This window comes from Natator depressus, chromosome 7, assembly GCF_965152275.1.
Source record: "Natator depressus isolate rNatDep1 chromosome 7, rNatDep2.hap1, whole genome shotgun sequence".
In the NCBI taxonomy this organism is placed as follows: domain Eukaryota; kingdom Metazoa; phylum Chordata; order Testudines; family Cheloniidae; genus Natator; species Natator depressus.
The window spans coordinates 40,412,041-40,429,924 of record NC_134240.1 but is presented as its reverse complement, the minus strand read 5'-3'; the positions used below and the strand labels follow the sequence as shown (position 1 = coordinate 40,429,924).

General features: G+C 39.2%; 1 protein-coding gene across 3 annotated transcripts in view; it reads left to right on the top strand.

The window, feature by feature from the left end:
- IARS1 (isoleucyl-tRNA synthetase 1) overlaps positions 1-15,807 on the top strand; it is a 225,591-nt gene extending 209,784 nt beyond the window's left edge. For all 3 annotated transcript variants that reach the window (XM_074958200.1, XM_074958198.1, XM_074958201.1), the window contains exons 34-36: positions 373-516; positions 2,105-2,257; positions 14,948-15,807. In XM_074958200.1, coding sequence (XP_074814301.1) covers positions 373-516; positions 2,105-2,257; positions 14,948-15,030 — 380 coding nt within the window. In that variant the 3' untranslated portion in view covers positions 15,031-15,807. The remainder of the gene's footprint in view (positions 1-372; positions 517-2,104; positions 2,258-14,947) is intronic.
- Positions 15,808-17,884: the final 2,077 nt, after the last annotated feature.

Sequence of the window (17,884 nt, the reverse complement as noted above, 5' to 3'; positions counted from 1 at the left end):
GTGTGTCCTGGCTTTCCTGTACTAGGGCTGTACTTCTAAGTGACATCATCTTAACTTCCTAGCCTCTTATACAATCTTCGAAGTTTTTTGCACGATAGTGCTGTTATGCATTCTGAGCCCATTATGCCTAACATGTTAATTTCCATAGCAGATGAGATACTTTGTATCATAAAACAAAGTATCTCTAACTCACTGTACAAGTTCACTTATATTTCTTCATTCTGAAAAACATATCTCTTGAGAAAGGAAATCTGAAAAGGAAAGCATTTCTTTAATGGAAACAGTAGTTAGAAATACTCTGTCAGTTAATCAGATGAGAGCTAGATGTTAATTAGCCTGTAATGGCCTGACTGGTCTCATTTTTCTTTCCAGAACTGTTGAGCAACACTGACTTACTGAGTCTCAGTGGAAAGACTCTTCATGTGACATCAGGGTCAGCCCCTGCTTTGATCAATACCCATGATACCCTCCTTTGCCAGTATATCAACTTACAGCTAGTGAATGCAAAACCACAAGGTACTGTATGTAGGATATTTCTCATTTCAGTTACTGGTTTTATCTGTTGTAACTTAAGTTTTTGTCAACACTATTCACTTGAGATCTATACATGTTTGGACTGGTAGTTGGTGTGTTCTACTTACAGTATCCCATATAAAAGAAACTTTCTAATGTACAAAGTGGAAGATGAGTTTTAGTTTTTCCTCACTTCTTTTGAAAAAGAGAGAAAGATGAGCTGAGAGAGGGGGATGATGGTCTTATTGGCATTTAAATATGAGTTTCAGAATAGTTTCTTCTATTTCTAACTATTCATTTGCATATGCAAAACTTGTTCTAAAAGGCTACAAGCCTAAAATTGACTTGAAAAGGCCAGCTTCTCTTGTAATGGGACTGTTACTGAGTGCATGATGCAGGAGTCAAAACCACTGCTTATACGCAGATTTAAAAACTAGGGGAATTATATCATCATCAATCTAGAGATCAATACGCATGTGTAATTTGGTTTCTTGTTCATTAATCCCATTGTATGCTTATTACTTTGCCTCCCCTCCCTCATTACTTTGCTTCCAAAAGACTTATTTGCCTTTCCAGTGAAGGCTTTGTTTTAGGCCTGGATTCCGTGCAAATAACTGCCCTTATTCCTGCATGGATACTTTGGAAGTCACTGGAAATCAGTGTGGGCTGACCCTGGGCTGAAAATAGGACCATAATCAGCAATATATTTGGTGTTTTTCCTTGAGCATTTATGATCTGTACTTCTGTGAAAGATCACCTGTGTCTTACTGAAATATTTGTTTTCCATAACCCCTCTTCAGCTACTGTGGCCTGCCCATTGTAGGGGACCTAGTGATTTCCTTTCATTTGTTGATGTGCTCACAGAGTTCAGTGCTTATGGATCTATAGCTCAAAAAGACAACTTTCCAGTGATTAATCTGTGATAGATATTTGTTGTAATATTTTAGCTTAGACATAAGAACAGCCATACTGGGTCAGACCAAAGGTCCATCAAGCCCAGTATCCTGTCCTCTGACAGTGGCCAATGGCAGGTGACCCAAAGAGAGTGAACAGACAGGTTATCCTCAAGTAATCCATGCCCTGTCACCCAATCCCAGTTTCTGGCAAACAGAGGCTAGGGATACCATTCCTGCCCATCCTGGCTAATAGCCATTGATGGACCTATCTTCCATGAATCGATCTAGCTCCCTTTTGAACCCGATTATACAATTGGCCTTCACAACACCCTCTGGCAAGGAGTGCCAGAGGTTGACAGTGCGTTTTATGAAAAAATACTTTCTTGTGTTTGTGTTGACGGTGCATTGCGTGAAAAATACTTTCTTGCGTTTGTTTTAAATCTGCTACCTTTTAATTTCATTTGGTGGCCCCTTGTTCTTTTATTATGAGAGGGAGTAAATAACACTTCCTTATTTACTTTCTCTTTACCACTCATGATTTTATAGACCTGGGTAAGTGAATGCTATTAAGGAATGATGTTGAGAAAACAGGTGAATTGAAGGAATAAGTCCTATGGGTCAAGACAAATGCAAATGTGTAATATGAGGCAGTTTTCCCCACTCAAATAGCAATAATGCACAATTTGTTTCCTTAGAGTGTCTGAAAGGAGTGGTGGGAACTCTTCTAATGGAAAACCCAGTTGGTCAGAATGGACTAACATATCAAGGTCTTCTCTATGAAACAGCAAAAGTGTTTGGACTCAGGAGCAGGAGGCTAAAATTGTTCCTAGATGAAGCACAAACACAGGGTAAGTTACTTAATGCCCGAGTGTACTGTAGATTTTTTTGCTTATGTACTTTGTTGTTTCTCTTCAACAGCAGCAATATATCCTTTTAATTGGATTCCAGTGAATTAACTTAGTTGCTTACAGTCAAAATTTCTTTCTAATTATCTTGCCTGATAATTCATTGTTTTCTGCTTAGTTTTTTAAATCCTTAGATTAGTGCGTAAGTGTTTGCAATATCAGGGCCTTAGTGTGTTAATCAGACTTGCGTGCATCTGATCTGGGGGTCTCAAATCTATATTTAATCCGTGGTAAATCTGTTTAATCCAAAGTACATCATATACATACCAACAGAGAGTACTTTTAATGTAGTAAAATTTTGCATGAGTAGTGCAGTTACATGCATTGGCTGAAATGGCTAAGAATAGTTTTCTAGGAGCCTCTTCAGTTGAAATTGAAAGGTCAGTCAGTAATGAAAATGTTAGGTATGTACTGATGTCATGAGTAAATTTAAAAAGAAGTCTCTACTTAGAGGAAAAAAATAATTTAAATAGTAGCAGATCAGATTTTGGGAATCTGTTCTGCAGTAAACTGCACATTGTTATAGGAATGGCTTGATTTTTTTCTTTTGGCCAAAGGGAATGGAGGAAAGGAGTATAACTGTATGGATCAGAGCAGGCATTTCAGAATGTTGTATAGATCGGAATCCGAGCAAGTGACACACTTTTTTACCTGTTATTTTTCATTTTGAACAATTGATTCAGTATTACCCAGTTTAATTCCACCAGCCTATGCTTTCACAATCATGAAGCACATCTACTGAGTTTATCTATGAATTGCTTGCACTAGTGTTCAAAGTAGTCCATTTGAGTCTGTATTCAGTGTTAATAAGTGCTAGTCTTCAAATATTTTGAGTGCTTTCATTTTATTGAGGTAAGTGTTTGGTTGTATTTGTGCACTTCAGAATCTGTTGGGGGAGACCATAACCCCAGAATTGTCTACTTGATGGGTTCTCCTAGTCACTCCAGAATTATCATCTGAGCCAAGACTCAGGTTTATATCCTAGGTCATACTAGGTCTTGTTTCATGTGAACCACAAATACTGGTTATCCAAAAGATCTTTTCTTAAGTGAGGTGTTTGTGAAATGTTGTAACTGCCCAATGCTAGTTTGAACTCCTGCTAAAGAGAATTTGCATGATTGATGTTAGTTAATATAGAGGAATGAAAATTACCATCATTAAATCACTGCAGAAGACATAAGAACAGAATATACAGAAAGCACAGTTTTAATTTGTGTAAATGTGGCTGTATGTGAAATCTTGCTGACTAGAGAGAACGCTGTCACTTAGCAGCAGTTGATGTTACACTTCATTATTAAAACCTCATCTGTCTTTGGATTCTGTCAATGTTATTGCAGGGCAGAAAGATCTCAGTGCAACGAATGATCAGTGTAGCTGCTCAAATTATCACAGAGAAAATACTCGCTTGAAATAGTAAAACAAATGAGAAAAACAGTGTGATGTACAGTTTCATAGATTCATAGATATTTAGGTCAGAAGGGACAATTATGATCATCTAGTCTGACCTCCTGCACAACGCAGGCCACAGAATTTCACCACCATTCCTGCAAAAAACCTCACACCTATGTCTGTGCTATTGAAGTCCTCAAATCATAGTTTAAAGACTTCAAGGAGCAGAGAATCCTCCAGCAAGTGACCCGTGCCCCATGCTACAGAGAAAGGTGAAAAACCTCCAAGGACTCTTCCAATCTGCCCTGGAGGAAAGTTCCTTCCCGATCCCAAATATGGCGATCAGCTAAACCCTGAGCATATGGGCAAGATTCATCAGCCAGATACTACAGAAAATTCTTTCCTGCGTAACTCGGATCTCACCCCATCTAATAGCCAATCACAGGCCATTGGGCCTATTTACCATGAATATTTAATTACCAAAACCATGTTATCCCATCATACCATCTCCTCCATAAACTTATCGAGTTTAATCTTAAAGCCGAATAGATCTTTTGCCCCTTGGAAGGCTATTCCAAAACTTCACTCCTCTGATGGTTAAAAACCTTTGTCTAATTTCTAGTCTAAATTTCCTAGTGACCAGTTTATATCCATTTGTTCTTGTGTCCACATGGGTACTGAGCTTAAATAATTCCTCTCCCTCTCTGGTATTTATCCCTCTGATATATTTATAGAGAGCAATCATATCTCCCCTCAACCTTCTTTTAGTTAGGCTAAACAAGCCAAGCTCCTTGAGTCTCCTTTCATAAGACAAGTTTTCCATTCCTCGGATCATCCTAGTAGCCCTTCTCTGTACCTGTTCCAGTTTGAATTCATCCTTCTTAAACATGGGAGACCAGAACTGCACACAGTATTCCAAGTGAGGTCTCACCAGTGCCTTGTATAACGGTACTAAAACCTCCTTATCCCTACTGGAAATACCTCTCCTGATGCATCCCAAGACCGCATTAGCTTTTTTCACAGCCATATCACACTGGCGGCTCATAGTCATCCTATGATCAACCAATACTCCAAGGTCCTTTTCCTCCTCTGTTACTTCTAATTGATGCGTCCCTAGCTTATAACTAAAATTCTTGTTATAAATCCCTAAATGCATGACCTTACACTTCTCACTATTAAATTTCATCCTATTACTATTACTCCAGTTTACAAGGTCATCCAGATCCTCTGTATCCCTGTCCTTCTCTAAATTGGCAATACCTCCCAGCTTTGTATCATCCGCAAACTTCCCACTTTTTGTGCCGAGGTCAGTAATAAAAAGATTGGTCCCAAAACCGATCCTTGAGGAACTCCACTGGTAACCTCCCTCCAGCCTGACAGTTCACCTTTCAGTAGGACCCGTTGTAGTCTCCCCTTTAACCAATTCCTTATCCACCTTTCAATTTTCCTATTGATCCCCATCTTATCCAATTTAACTAATTCCCCGTGTGGCACAGTATCAAATGCCTTACTGAAATCTAGGTAAATTAGATCCACTGCGTTTCCTTTGTCTAAAAAATCTGTTACTTTCTCAAAGAAGGAGATCAGGTTGGTTTGGCACGATCTACCTTTTGTAAAACCATGTTGTATTTTGTCCCACTTACCATTGACTTCAATGTCCTTAACTACCTTCTCCTTCAAAATTTTTTCCAAGACCTTGCATACTACAGATGTCAAACTAACAGGCCTATAATTACCCGGATCACTTTTTTTCCCTTTCTTAAAAATAGGAACTATGTTAGCAATTCTCCAATCATACGGTACAATCCCTGAGTTTACAGATTCATTAAAAATTCTTGCTAATGGGCTTGCAATTTCTTGTGCCAATTCCTTTAATATTCTTGGATGAAGATTATCTGGGCCCCCCGATTTAGTCCCATTAAGCTGTTTGAGTTTCGCTTCTACTTCAAATATGGTAATGTCTACCTCCATATCCTCATTTCCATTTGTCGTGCTACCATTATCCCTAAGATCCTCTTTAGTCTTATTAAAGACTGAGGCAAAGTATTTGTTTAGATATTGGGCTATGCCTAGATTATCCTTGACCTCCACTCCATCCTCAGTGTTTAGCGGTCCCACTTCTTCTTTCTTTGTTTTCTTCTTATTTATATGACTATAGAACCTTTTACTATTGGTTTTAATACCCTTTGCAAGGTCCAACTCTACTTGACTTTTAGCCTGTCTCACTTTATCCCTACATGTTCTGACCTCAATAAGGTTAGCTTTCCTTGCTGATCCCTCCCTTCTTCCACTCCCTATATGCTTTCTGCTTTTTCTTAATCACCTCTCTGAGATGCTTGCTCATCCAGCTTGGTCTACAACTCCTGCCTATGAATTTTTTCCCCTTTCTTGGGATGCAGGCTTCCGATAGCTTCTGCAGCTTTGATTTAAAATAATCACAGGCCTCCTCTACCTTTAGATCCATAAATTCTTCAGTCCAATCCACTTCCCTAACTAATTTCCTTAATTTTTGAAAGTCAGCCCTTTCGAAATCAAAAACCCTAGCTGAAGATTTATTTTTATTATTCCTTCAGTTCAGTTTGAACTGAATTAGCTCATGATCACTTGAGCCAAGATTATCCCCTACAACCATTTCTTCTATGAGGTCCTCACTACTCACCAAAACCAAATCTAAAATGGCATCCCCTCTAGTCGGTTCAGCAACTACTTGCTGAAGGAATCCATCAGCTATCACATCTAGGAAAATCTGAGCCCTGTTATTATTACTAGCACTCTTCCTCCAGTCTGTATCTGGGAAGTTAAAGTCTCCCATGATCACGCAGTTTCCATTAGTATTTACTTCATTAAAAACATTAAAGAGGGCTCTATCCATATCCAAATTAGATCCCGGCGGTCTATAGCACACCCCAAGCACTATCCCAGGGGAGGCTCTAATAGTTTTCTTCCCCAATTTAATTTTTGCCCAGACAGACTCAGTCATATCCATTTCATCGCTTCTTATTTCTTTAGATTCTATCTCATCATTGATATACAGTGCTACTCCACCACCTTTACCTTTATTTCGGTCTTTCCTAAACAGCACATACCCTTCAATACCTGTAGTCCAACTATTCCACCATGTTTCTGTTATCCCTATAATATCTGGTTTCACTTCCTGCACCAGTAGCTCTAGTTCCTCCATTTTGTTACCTAGGCTCCTCGCATTGGTGTACAAACATCTTAATTTTTGCTGTTTGGCCTCACTCACATTCTGTACCCTATTAGGCACGGTCATTTTACTACCAGTATAACCTGTTAGACTTGTATCTACACTGCCCTTCCTCCTACCCACGGCTGTATCCACTCTTACTTCATTTTCTTTCCTCTCAATGCTAAATTCTGGCGTGGAGATTACCTGGACATCTCCCAACCATCTCCCCCAAATTCCTAGTTTAAAGCTCTCTTAATCAGTTGTGCCAGCCTCCATCCTAGAAGTCTCTTTCCTTCCCTACTCAGATGAAGTCCATCCCGAGAGAACTGTCCTCTATCCATGAATGCCTCCCAGTGGCCCAAAGCCCTCCTTATAGCACCACTGCCTAAGCCATCTGTTGATAGTCATAATCTTGTCACACCTTTGTTGCCCTTCTCTAGGAACAGGCAGAATCCCACTAAAGGTCACCTGAGCCTCAATTTCCTTAAGTGTCTTCCCCAGCCTAGCATAGTCTCCCTTAATACTTTCCAGCGAGAATCTAGCCGTATCATTTGTTCCCACATGAAGGATAATTAGGGGATTCTTTCCTGCTCCCTTTAGAATCCTTTTCAACCTCAGGTCTACATCCCGTATTTTAGCACCTGGAAGACAGCACACCCTCCTATTCTCTGGATCAGCTCTGGTTACAGGCCTATCTATTCTTCTCAGTAAAGAGTCCCCAATCACATAGACCTGCCTTTTCCTAGTGACGGTGCTATTCTCCAGTCTATCCCCTGTTCCCCCTGGTTGCAAGTTCTTTCCATTCCTATTCTCCCTTGTAATCCTCTTTAACCCATCCTGTATCCTCCTGGGGCTCATATTTGGTGTAATCTCCATTAACTCTTCCCCTTTTCCTATAGGACTAGCCGCTCTTCTCTTCTTCCTTGCCCTTCCACCTTCAGTGACTACCTGCTGAGCCCCTTCTTCATTTTCCAACTCTGCAGACCTATTCTTAAGCTCTATTTCTCCTTCACTAGCCCGTCTTTTCCTCTGCCTGGTTCTTTTAGTCACATGCTTCCACTGACCACTTTCCTCACCCAGTCTCCCCTCAGAATTCCCCAGTCCTGCTTCCATCTGCAAGTCTGAGCTTTTCCCTTCAGATATCTCATGTCTTTGACCCATAATCTGCTCAAACCCCTTCCTAAACTCTACCAGACTTTCCACCTGCATCTCCAAACCTCGGATCTTTTCCTCCATCAGCTCTATCAGACGGCACTTCATACAGACAAAACTCTTACCAGGTGCTCCCTCCAGGATCATGTACATACCACAGCTTCCACATCCAGTCATCTTCATTGTGTCTTCCCCTACATGGGTCACTCCCACTGCTGCCTCTGTATCTGTCATAGCCTTCCCACCTCAATCCTGTTAATCTGGGAAACACAAACCACACTAAAACACCACCACCCACAGCAAAAAACAAGCACCACAAGACAAACTCCCACTCAAACTCCCCTGTTTACAGCTCTGTTTGCTAGCTCCTGTGCCACTGCAGCAGTTATTCGGTATTGGAGGGGAAAAAATGAGGAATAACTTTTTTTTAGCTCTTTCATTTTTAAGCATAATTCCTACACAAATGAAAATGGGTAGATTTACTCTTGAGGTTAAATAAAGTATAAATTAAGTTAAGGAAAGTCATACCATCCATCTATGGATTAAACCATAATTTTTACATAACATGTAAATTTAAAATGTGCGGTTTCTGTAAATATTCTTCTTTAAAGGCTAAAAGCCCTGATTGGAATATTCTCTAAATCATACCTGAGCCCCAAGAAGCATAGTACTTTCAGTTGGTTAACAGGCTGATTTGTGTAGCTAACACAGTATGTGTGTAATGGTTACAATTCTATTGTCTCAATTCAAGTTCTCACTTTCCTTTTCCCTATTAATATGATGTAATATAGGAAGTGATTTGGCAGCATTTTTTATAGTATAAATATACAAATTGAGTTATATTACTCTAATTCTTTTTTATGACATCATTACATTAAATTATCTGCCACAAAGAGCCAAGATCAATATCGAGCAAATGTTTTCAGAGAAAATAATTATTTTGGAGTAAATTATATTTTGGGGCTTCTGTAAATTATTTTGTACAACTTATGGCAACGCATATTTCTGCAATTTTATTTATTTTTTTAAATCATCTTTTTATCCATCTATCATTATAGCCACAGCTCCAGAAAATGTTTAAAGCTTTGAAATGGCAGACAGCAGCTCTGATATTTCATAGTATTGGAGAGTCTAATTTTTTTTTATTAACTCTTTAGGGCTACTTCTAATACAAAATAATAATTTTACTCATTGGTAGATAAAGAACTTGATAAAATATCAGCTGGAATTGTAAAAATGCTGGTGCCAGGTGTTGGAATGTTTTTTATAGGCTGAACTGCGTTTTGAAAGGCTTGAAAAACTTTTTTTTTTTTTTAATGTTTTTGTGTCAAACTGCATGCTCTCACTTCCTTTATCTTTTATAATTTTTTCTTTGTGGAACTCCTGGAAAACTCTCAGAAATAAATGTTATAATGATAAGTTTTGCCTAAATAAGGCTGTCAGTTTACACTGCTGGGCAAAGTATCTGAGACCTTAGAATTTCAACAGAGCTAGGAAAAGATTACCGTATACAGTTAAATATTAACAGTTACAGTAAATCCTAATTTAAATATGCTTGGTTTAGAACACAAGCCTTATCTAGTGTATTTTTATTTCATATTCCAAATTAAAACTATCTTAGAGTAAAAAGCTTGCCCTTTATTATTGTTTCTTAATGAGGTTATGCATATAGTTAGGTTACAGTGTATCTGATAATAAACCCATCTCAAGCTGGTATTATATAGTCAATGATGTTTAAAAATAATTTTTAAAAAACTTTGGGACCAGGTTCACAATTTGAGTAACTCAGCAGTGAATTTGGCTTTACTCTGCTTCAGAATAATTCTTTTAAATTATTTTCTTAATGAGAGAATCTTTTTTTTTTGGCGGGGAGGGGGTGTAGGGGAGCTATTGAGGGAAAGAAATGTTAATTGCTGAAATGAATTAATGCCCTGATCCTATATCTTTTGTAATTTGGGTATAAAATACGTAAAATGGAAGTCTGCTCTGAAAAGAGACTGTAAAAACAGCCTCATGAAGGTCCATGTTTTGTCTTGTTAATTCCATACAAAACTGGCTCAATTTACAAATAAAACACTTTTTAAATGACAGCCCTGCAGAGTCACGCTGGGCTCCGAGTGTTGAGCGTGGTTCTTTTCTTCCTGTGTGTCACCACTGGTAAAACAGAATCTGTATATTAGCTGCTCTGGTACAACCCAATTTGAAGGCTAATTGTATTGAGAAAAACCCCTCGAAGGTTAATAGTTACTCAGTGCAGGTGTGCGTCTAATTTGACGTGTGGCACCTATATTACTGATGGCGATGCATGAGAAGGAAAGAATCCAGTTTGACTTTCAGATCCTGGGCAGTTATCTAAGAAAAAGTAAATTTTAGTTGTAAAAGAAGCGCATTTGATGTAGACCAAGTGAAAGAGACAAACCGAAAACCCCACAATGCCACTTTCAGAATCACTTTTCAGAGTGGAACTTTGTTAATGTTACAGACTAAAGTATATTCAAGTCTCCATTTGCACACATCACAAAGCCTCTATACAGTTCTTTGCTTGGCTCTTTGGGGCAAGCAGAAGGCTAGAATTGTAAGAGTATTGAAGGACAGTATTGTGACACAGTGGCAGAGTTGTCTCCATCACAACACTGCACAATGCCTAGCTCCAGCCATTGTTGTTAATCCATTACTTATATGACCATTAAATGTACTCAAAATTTTAAAATATTTCCTGTTCATTCACATGTTTTTACGTGGATTCTACTATGCTGTCTAACACTGTTGGCAGGACCCTGATATCCACTTGTCTGTTTCAGCATATGCATTTGTCATTACTACTACTTGGACAATCCTATGCGATGCAGTCACTGGTGTGTTTGTTATATAGACTATGTTTAAAGGCTGGAAAATGAGGACCCCAACAGGTAAAACTGAGCTGCTCTTCCACTGTGGTGGCATGCTATGGCCCACATGCAGGGGAGGGTTGGAGTTAGCAGGCACATTACCTGACGTAAGGATAGCTCTTTCAGATAGCAGAATGGTAGAAGATCTTGCCAGACGTTTCACGAACATTGCCAAGCCTGTCAAATATCTCTGCTACATCTATGAAACAGGATTGCTTTATGCTCCTGTAAATACTAACTATAGTCTCTAAATAGATTTTAAGACTAATTTACATCCTTTTCCAGGCAGTTATTCTCCACAGGTGCATCACTTCTGTTGGTGACCTATTTCCTCCTATTGTTCTCTGATAACTAGCACTTCTTACCATGGAATTTTGAAACATGTTCTCTATCTGCGGAACATCAGCCACCAAATAATCCTTAGAACTCCATGTACATTGTTTTGGAAAGCAGATTTAAATTACCAATCTAGCCCAATGTGGAATACATTATTATATTTAACAAGACAGTTACACTAATCTATTTTAGCAATTGTTACTATAATCCCTGCCTTAAGTGTAAAACTCAGCTCTGATTTGGCTATGGAGTCATGGTCCGGGAGTACATAATAAGGCACTTAATTTCATTTGGTGCACTTCGTTTTTCATGGAAACCACCAACCTAGTGCAAAAGTTTGGTGGTTTTCAAGTCAGCTTTGGTAATGGGGACCATCCCTGCACTAATATTTTTTGACACCATTTTTAATTGGTCCTAAAAAACTTGCAAAATGTTAACTCTCCAGGCATGCCATCATGTAATGCCATGCTTCATGAAAACAGTGTGAGAATACTGCTGCAGAAGATACATATGGGATGTGGTGTCTCAGTAATCTGAATCAGGTGGCTCAGTATTATTTTTTCACATCAGAACTGTCTCAGATTCTTTTTCAAACAGGTAAAAATAGCCACTGAATAGTCAGATGGGTGTACCTGTGATACTGAGAGAAACTGATGTTCATCCAAGTAGCAGGACAGCGAATCTTGAACATGTATAAAATGCAGTATATGAATAAAGCTGGTTTCATCACTGTAGTTTTGCACAGTTGTTGCATATAATTTATATTAAGTATATATTATATTCTTAATCATTCAGAATATTAAATTGCTGCAGATTTTAATGTGGGCATTCCTTCTAATGTTCCAGAATTGAAAGCTGTTTAGCTCTGCTGTCTCCTATTCTGAGGAGAATTGTTATTGTGCGTTTGACTCTGGATGTGGCCTCACTTCACTGCTGTAATACATTCCCTATATGCTTCTGCAAGGGAGGCTCCCTGCCTGTGCAGAGTTCCACTGAATACGTAAATATGTCCAATGGCCTGTGATGGGATGTTGGATGGGGTGGGATCGGAGTTACTACAGAGGGAGGGGGGAGGAGTGGGAATGCAGTATGCTCAGGGAAGGAGGTGGGGAAGAGGCGGGGCTGGGGCGGGGATTTGGGGAGGGAGTCCAATGGGGCAGGGAGGGGGTGGAGTTGGGGCGGAACTTTTGAGGAAGGGGTTGGAATGGGGGTGGGGTGGGTAGGGGTGGAGTCAGGGCAGGGATGAGGGGGGTTGAGCACCCACTGGTGCCAGAAGTTGGTGCCTATGGATGGTCCTTAATGGGCCATCAAGCAGGCTATGCAGTTCTGACCCCTGTGACAAAGTTCCTCCTCTACCTTGGTGAGTCTTGCGCTTATTGGCGGATTTGCTCACCTTGGAGCTTCACAATGGCCCTCAGTTTGGCTGTTTTCATGAACCCACAGTCTAGGTCAACTCCTCCTGTGTCTGACCAGGAGTTGGGAGGTTTGGGGGGAACCCGGGCCCACCCTCTACTCCGGGTTCCAGCGCAGGGCCCTGTGGAATGCAGCTGTTTAGAGTGCCTCCTGGAACAGCTGTGCAACAGCTACAACTCCCTGGGCTACTTTCCCATGGCCTCCTCCCAACACCTTCTTTATCCTCACCATAGGACCTTTCTCCTGGTGTCTGATGCTTGTACTCCTCAGTCCTCCAACAGTATGCGCTCTCACTCTCAGTTCCTAGTGCCCCTTGCTCCCAGCTCCTTACACGCGCACCACAAACTGAAGTGAGCTCCTTTTTAAACCCAGGTGCCCTGATTAGCCTGTCTTAATTGATTCTAAGAGCTTCTTGATTGGCTGTAGGTGTTCTAATCAGCCTGTCTGACTTAATTGTCTCCAGAAGGTTCCTGATTGTTCTGGAACCTTCCCTGTTACAGTACCCAGGGAAAAGGGACCTGCTTAACCTGGGGCTAATATATCTGCCTTCTATTACTCTCCTGTAGCCATCTGGCCCGACCCTGTCACTTCCCAAATTGTCTGGGGTGTCACCCAGAAGCATAGTACAAGTTTTTGAAATACAGACAGTATACAGCCAATACTTATAACTTTAAGTACAAAAATTATACATGCATACAGATAGCATAATCATAACCAGCAAATGATAACCTTGTCTTAGACACCTTATTTGACCTCCTTTATACAAGATTTGGTGCCACTACAGGACCTTGGTTGCAACAATGTTCTATACGGTCCCAGTTTGTGTCAGTAACATCACACCTGCATGTTAGCAAATGCTTGATTTAGGACTGAAGCTTTAATTTGTAAATTGCCTTGATCCTTGGATAAAGGTGGTACAGAAGAAATTAATCCATCAGACTTCAATGAGACTTTGTTTTTGGGCACACTAATCCACGTCTCAAGTGCAGAGAGTTAGATAAAATGACTTTTTCATTCTTTGTTCTGTGCTGCTTTTGTTTTCACTTCATCTTACAAAAGGAAATGGAAGACAGTGTACCAGTAGCATATGGTTTATTTAGGTATGCTTCACCACATGTATTTATAACTGACTCTTCTATTATTTGTTAAACTCTTTGTTTTTAAATATGTAGCATGTATTATTTAATGGGAGGAGACTAAAATAAACATTTAAATGTGCTCAGTACAACTCACTTTCACTCTGACTACAGATTTTTTTTTCCACCTAGTTTTCTCCCACCCCTGTTCTCTTTCTCTGAATGTTGTGTTCTTAGTAGCACTGAGCTCAGCTAAAGCTGCTTGGAGCAGGCAGCCATATGGAGGAATGAATGTAAACAATTGTCAGAGTATTTTGTCTATTGAAAACTTCCCAAATATCCTTGAACACTTTATGCTGCTCAAATAATTTTATTTGGAAGACATTTAGTGACCAGCTCTAGCAGGAGAGGTGATTTTCTATCAGGAATATTAGCCCAGTATGCTAACCACCTCTGTTTACATTAGTATCTATGGAGTTGGGAGTCAGGATTTCTTGTTCAGCTGAATGCCACAACCAGCACAGTTCAGAATCTTTAATGCTGCAAAAAGATAAGATGAAGAGAAAAGTATTCGTGTACCAAAGTCTGAGACTCATGGTTGATGAGGTAATATCTTTTACTGGCCCAACTTCTGTTGGTAAAAGAGACAAGCTTTTGAGCTACACAGTTCTAGCACATAAGTAATGAGAGATTAAGAAGAAATAGAAAATGGGGATTTTGGTATCATTTAAGGAATCCTACAATTTCATCATGTTGTACTGTTAACTTTTTCATAGTGGACTCCTGACTTCATATTGTTGCAATGTAACATCGTCTTCCCATCGTCATAGTCATCATGATCCACGTAACACTATGAATACTTGAAACTGCTGAGGGCTTTGTCCCAGAACATATTTTGGGACGTTTGTGTCCTTCAAAAACTGCATGTTAGCTTTGTTGAAACCATACTAGTACCTTGGAAATTTTGATGAGTGGCAAGCTTAATGTATGCTGATCTCTCCTTTGACTTCATTGCATTATCATTGACAGGATCTGATTTCAGCTGAGAATTTTCTGTCCAAGCATCATTTTGGCTGAGATAAAGAGAACTGGATTATTATTTCAGAATATGGAAATAAGAGTGTTGACAATGTTCTGTTGTATAGAGATTGCTAATTCTGTTCCATCTTTTCTCTTGCCTTTTGTTCAGAGATTACAAAGGACACCTCCATGAAGACCCTGAATACGAAGACTCTGTATGTTCATGTTATACCAACAACAGCTGAATGCTGATGATTCCGTTTTTATGAATAAGCCCATGTAGACTTTTTTCACAGAAGAGAGATCTGATTCTGATTCGTGTGCTTTTTAATGAACATCCAAGTTGTGTACAGTATTTTCAACATCAGCAATTGTACACCGATGATGTTTTCTACCAGTGCATGTGTAATATGCTGCTTTCGGTTTCAAATACAATGTATTTTTGTTGTTATCATAAGCTACTATAAAGACTATTCAGAGTAATGTCAGATCTTAAGCCTAGATATCTATGCAGTAATTTGCCTGAAAGAAATGGACTCATACCTCAATGATGCTGTTCTCTGCCTGTCCTTTATGCAGAGGCTATCTTTAATTTTCTAAGCCGTGTGTCCGGGGGTGTGTTACTATAGCTTTGAAACTAATTAGGAAAGAGTTACCCAGTTCTGTGCATTCACACTAGTTGGGTTTTAATGAAGTAAGATGTTGATGAAAATACTTCCTAATTTCCATACTTTGGAACAATAAATTTTCTTTATCTCCAAAACAATGTTTCCTGATTTGGTGGTAATTCACTTCCCTACATCCTTAAAAAAGATTGTACATTGATTCCTTGGGGATCAGCAAAATCTAAAGGAAACATGAAACTTGTACAGGTTGTCTAAGTGGATGTTATGGATGGTTAGGTTGTAAAATTTGCAAAACATTTTTGTTTTTAGTTTTGTTTACAGTATTCTGATGGATAACCCAGATGACTAAAACCCTTACTTCATGAACTTTCCTAGGGTCCAAAGAGGGAAGAGAACAAATAAATCAGACTATCTGATCCTATGAAATTGACACTTGATTTCATACAGGTTTCTTTTAGAGATGTGATATGGTATTGGAGTCTGTGCTCACTATGAAATACTGGCATAAAATTTACCATCACTGTTTTACCTCTTAGTTTTTGAAGAAAGCTAAGTAAATTGGAAACAGGAATGATGAAAAGACTCTCATAAGAATAACCAGTACTTAGTTAAAATACCTCTCCATTGCTCTACATCCTTATGCTCCATTTCTTTTTCATCTTCATGCTAAATGTAGATATAAAACAAAATTGAATAGTGTTTTCCACAATATACTATATCAGTGGCAAATATAAATATCACTTTTATTATGCTTGTTTACTGTTCTTCAGTGGGATACACACAGTTCACTAGAAGTGGAGCAAGTTCCTAGCATGTAGCTACATATGTGTATTTGCCTGTAGTGTGATGAAACCCTTTCTGAAAATCTGTATCTCCTGAAATACTGGGAATGCACAGTTCTAGAAGTATTGGACAGTGCCACGTTATTTTCCCGTAAACCATGCTTATCTCTTGATTTAGTCACATGAAAATCAAATAAGCATTCATCTTATTGCCATCTTTCCTTGCACTTGAAGTAATGTGTTCAGGATTATACCTTCTGTGAAGATAAAACTGCTGATCTACAGCTAATGACTTTGCTTTGCACTTTTACAGAAAGTAAATAAAAGCAGAGTAAAAACTGAAATAAAAATCTTATTAATGAGATGAGAAATCCATTTTAATGAGGATATTGAAACATAGGACACAATTATCTGCATCTTAGAGTTGCTTGGCATTTAGTCACACAAATCCTATTTGGTCACGTCCTGCACATCTCTTAAAAAAAAAAAAAAAAAAAAAAAAACCTGGGATATGAATTGGAGTCAGAATCTGAGTTACCAGTAGAAAAAAATCAAAATCTCTTTCAGAATCTTTACCCTTTCTCAAAGTATGCACAGTGCTGCTTCATGCCAAAAATGCAGTCCACCCTGCAGCAAAGGAATACCTTCTATGGGCTAAGTCTGATGATCTCCCAATTGTATCCAGGAAAATGTAGCCAAAATAGGCTTCCTAGTTAAGCAGCTGGTATATTCTGCAGATGAAAATAAAACAGCTGCTTTCCCCTTCATTTTATACCAGTCTTCACTCCAAAGGCTATTTGCAAAAGTACAATACATATGTTGCACTGTTAAAAGTAGTGCTTGTTGATACTCCAATAAAAAAAAAAGAATATCTTTGGAGATAAATAGTTTGGGTAAGTTATTTACTCTGTAGGGATGAAGGGGGAATGTTGAGATGTCTTTGTATTAACACGAGTCATCTGCATGTGTCTACTACATATTTTCACAAGAATGTTTACTGCAGAAAGCATGTACCCTGACTGACTGTCACAGCAGTGGCTGAAAGCTAAGTTAGTGATGACAGACCTCTCTCAACGTGCATCTCAATATGTGCTTCCACTGAAATCAAAGAAGAACTCTCATTGACTTCAATGGGAGAAAAGTCAGACTAACGTTAAGCACTTCTAGAAAAATCTCACCCTCAGTGCTTCCCCACTCCCACCTCCTTTCCTGTGAGGCACAGGAAAGCAATTTCTGCATTAGTGAGGACAAATTGGGAGCGAGGTTCTGGAACATCACTTGATTTTTTTTTCTCACATTAATAGTAATATTTGCACTTTGTGTTATCAAATTGCTGTACAAATATTACCTGATCATGTTCAGTGCTCCTGCATGACAAGTTAGGTGCTAAGCTACAGAGAGAGAGCGAGGGAGCGAGCAACTGCTTCACTTAATGTCCCACAGCTTATCAGCGCCCAAACCAGGATTGGAACACAGAAATAAGACCCTGATGTCAGGCTACAAATCAAGAAGAGGCGTCTCCGTGAGTCCTCAGAAGCAGAGTCTGACCAGAATGTGGTTAGAGAAGGTGGTGCAAGAAGGCAGAGAATCTGAGCGGTGCCAGGATTTGTGTATATTAATAGCATTTTCAGGTGGCACTAAAGTGGGAGGCATTGCAAATACGCTTGAGAACAGAGAAATGAAACAAATAGCCCTAAA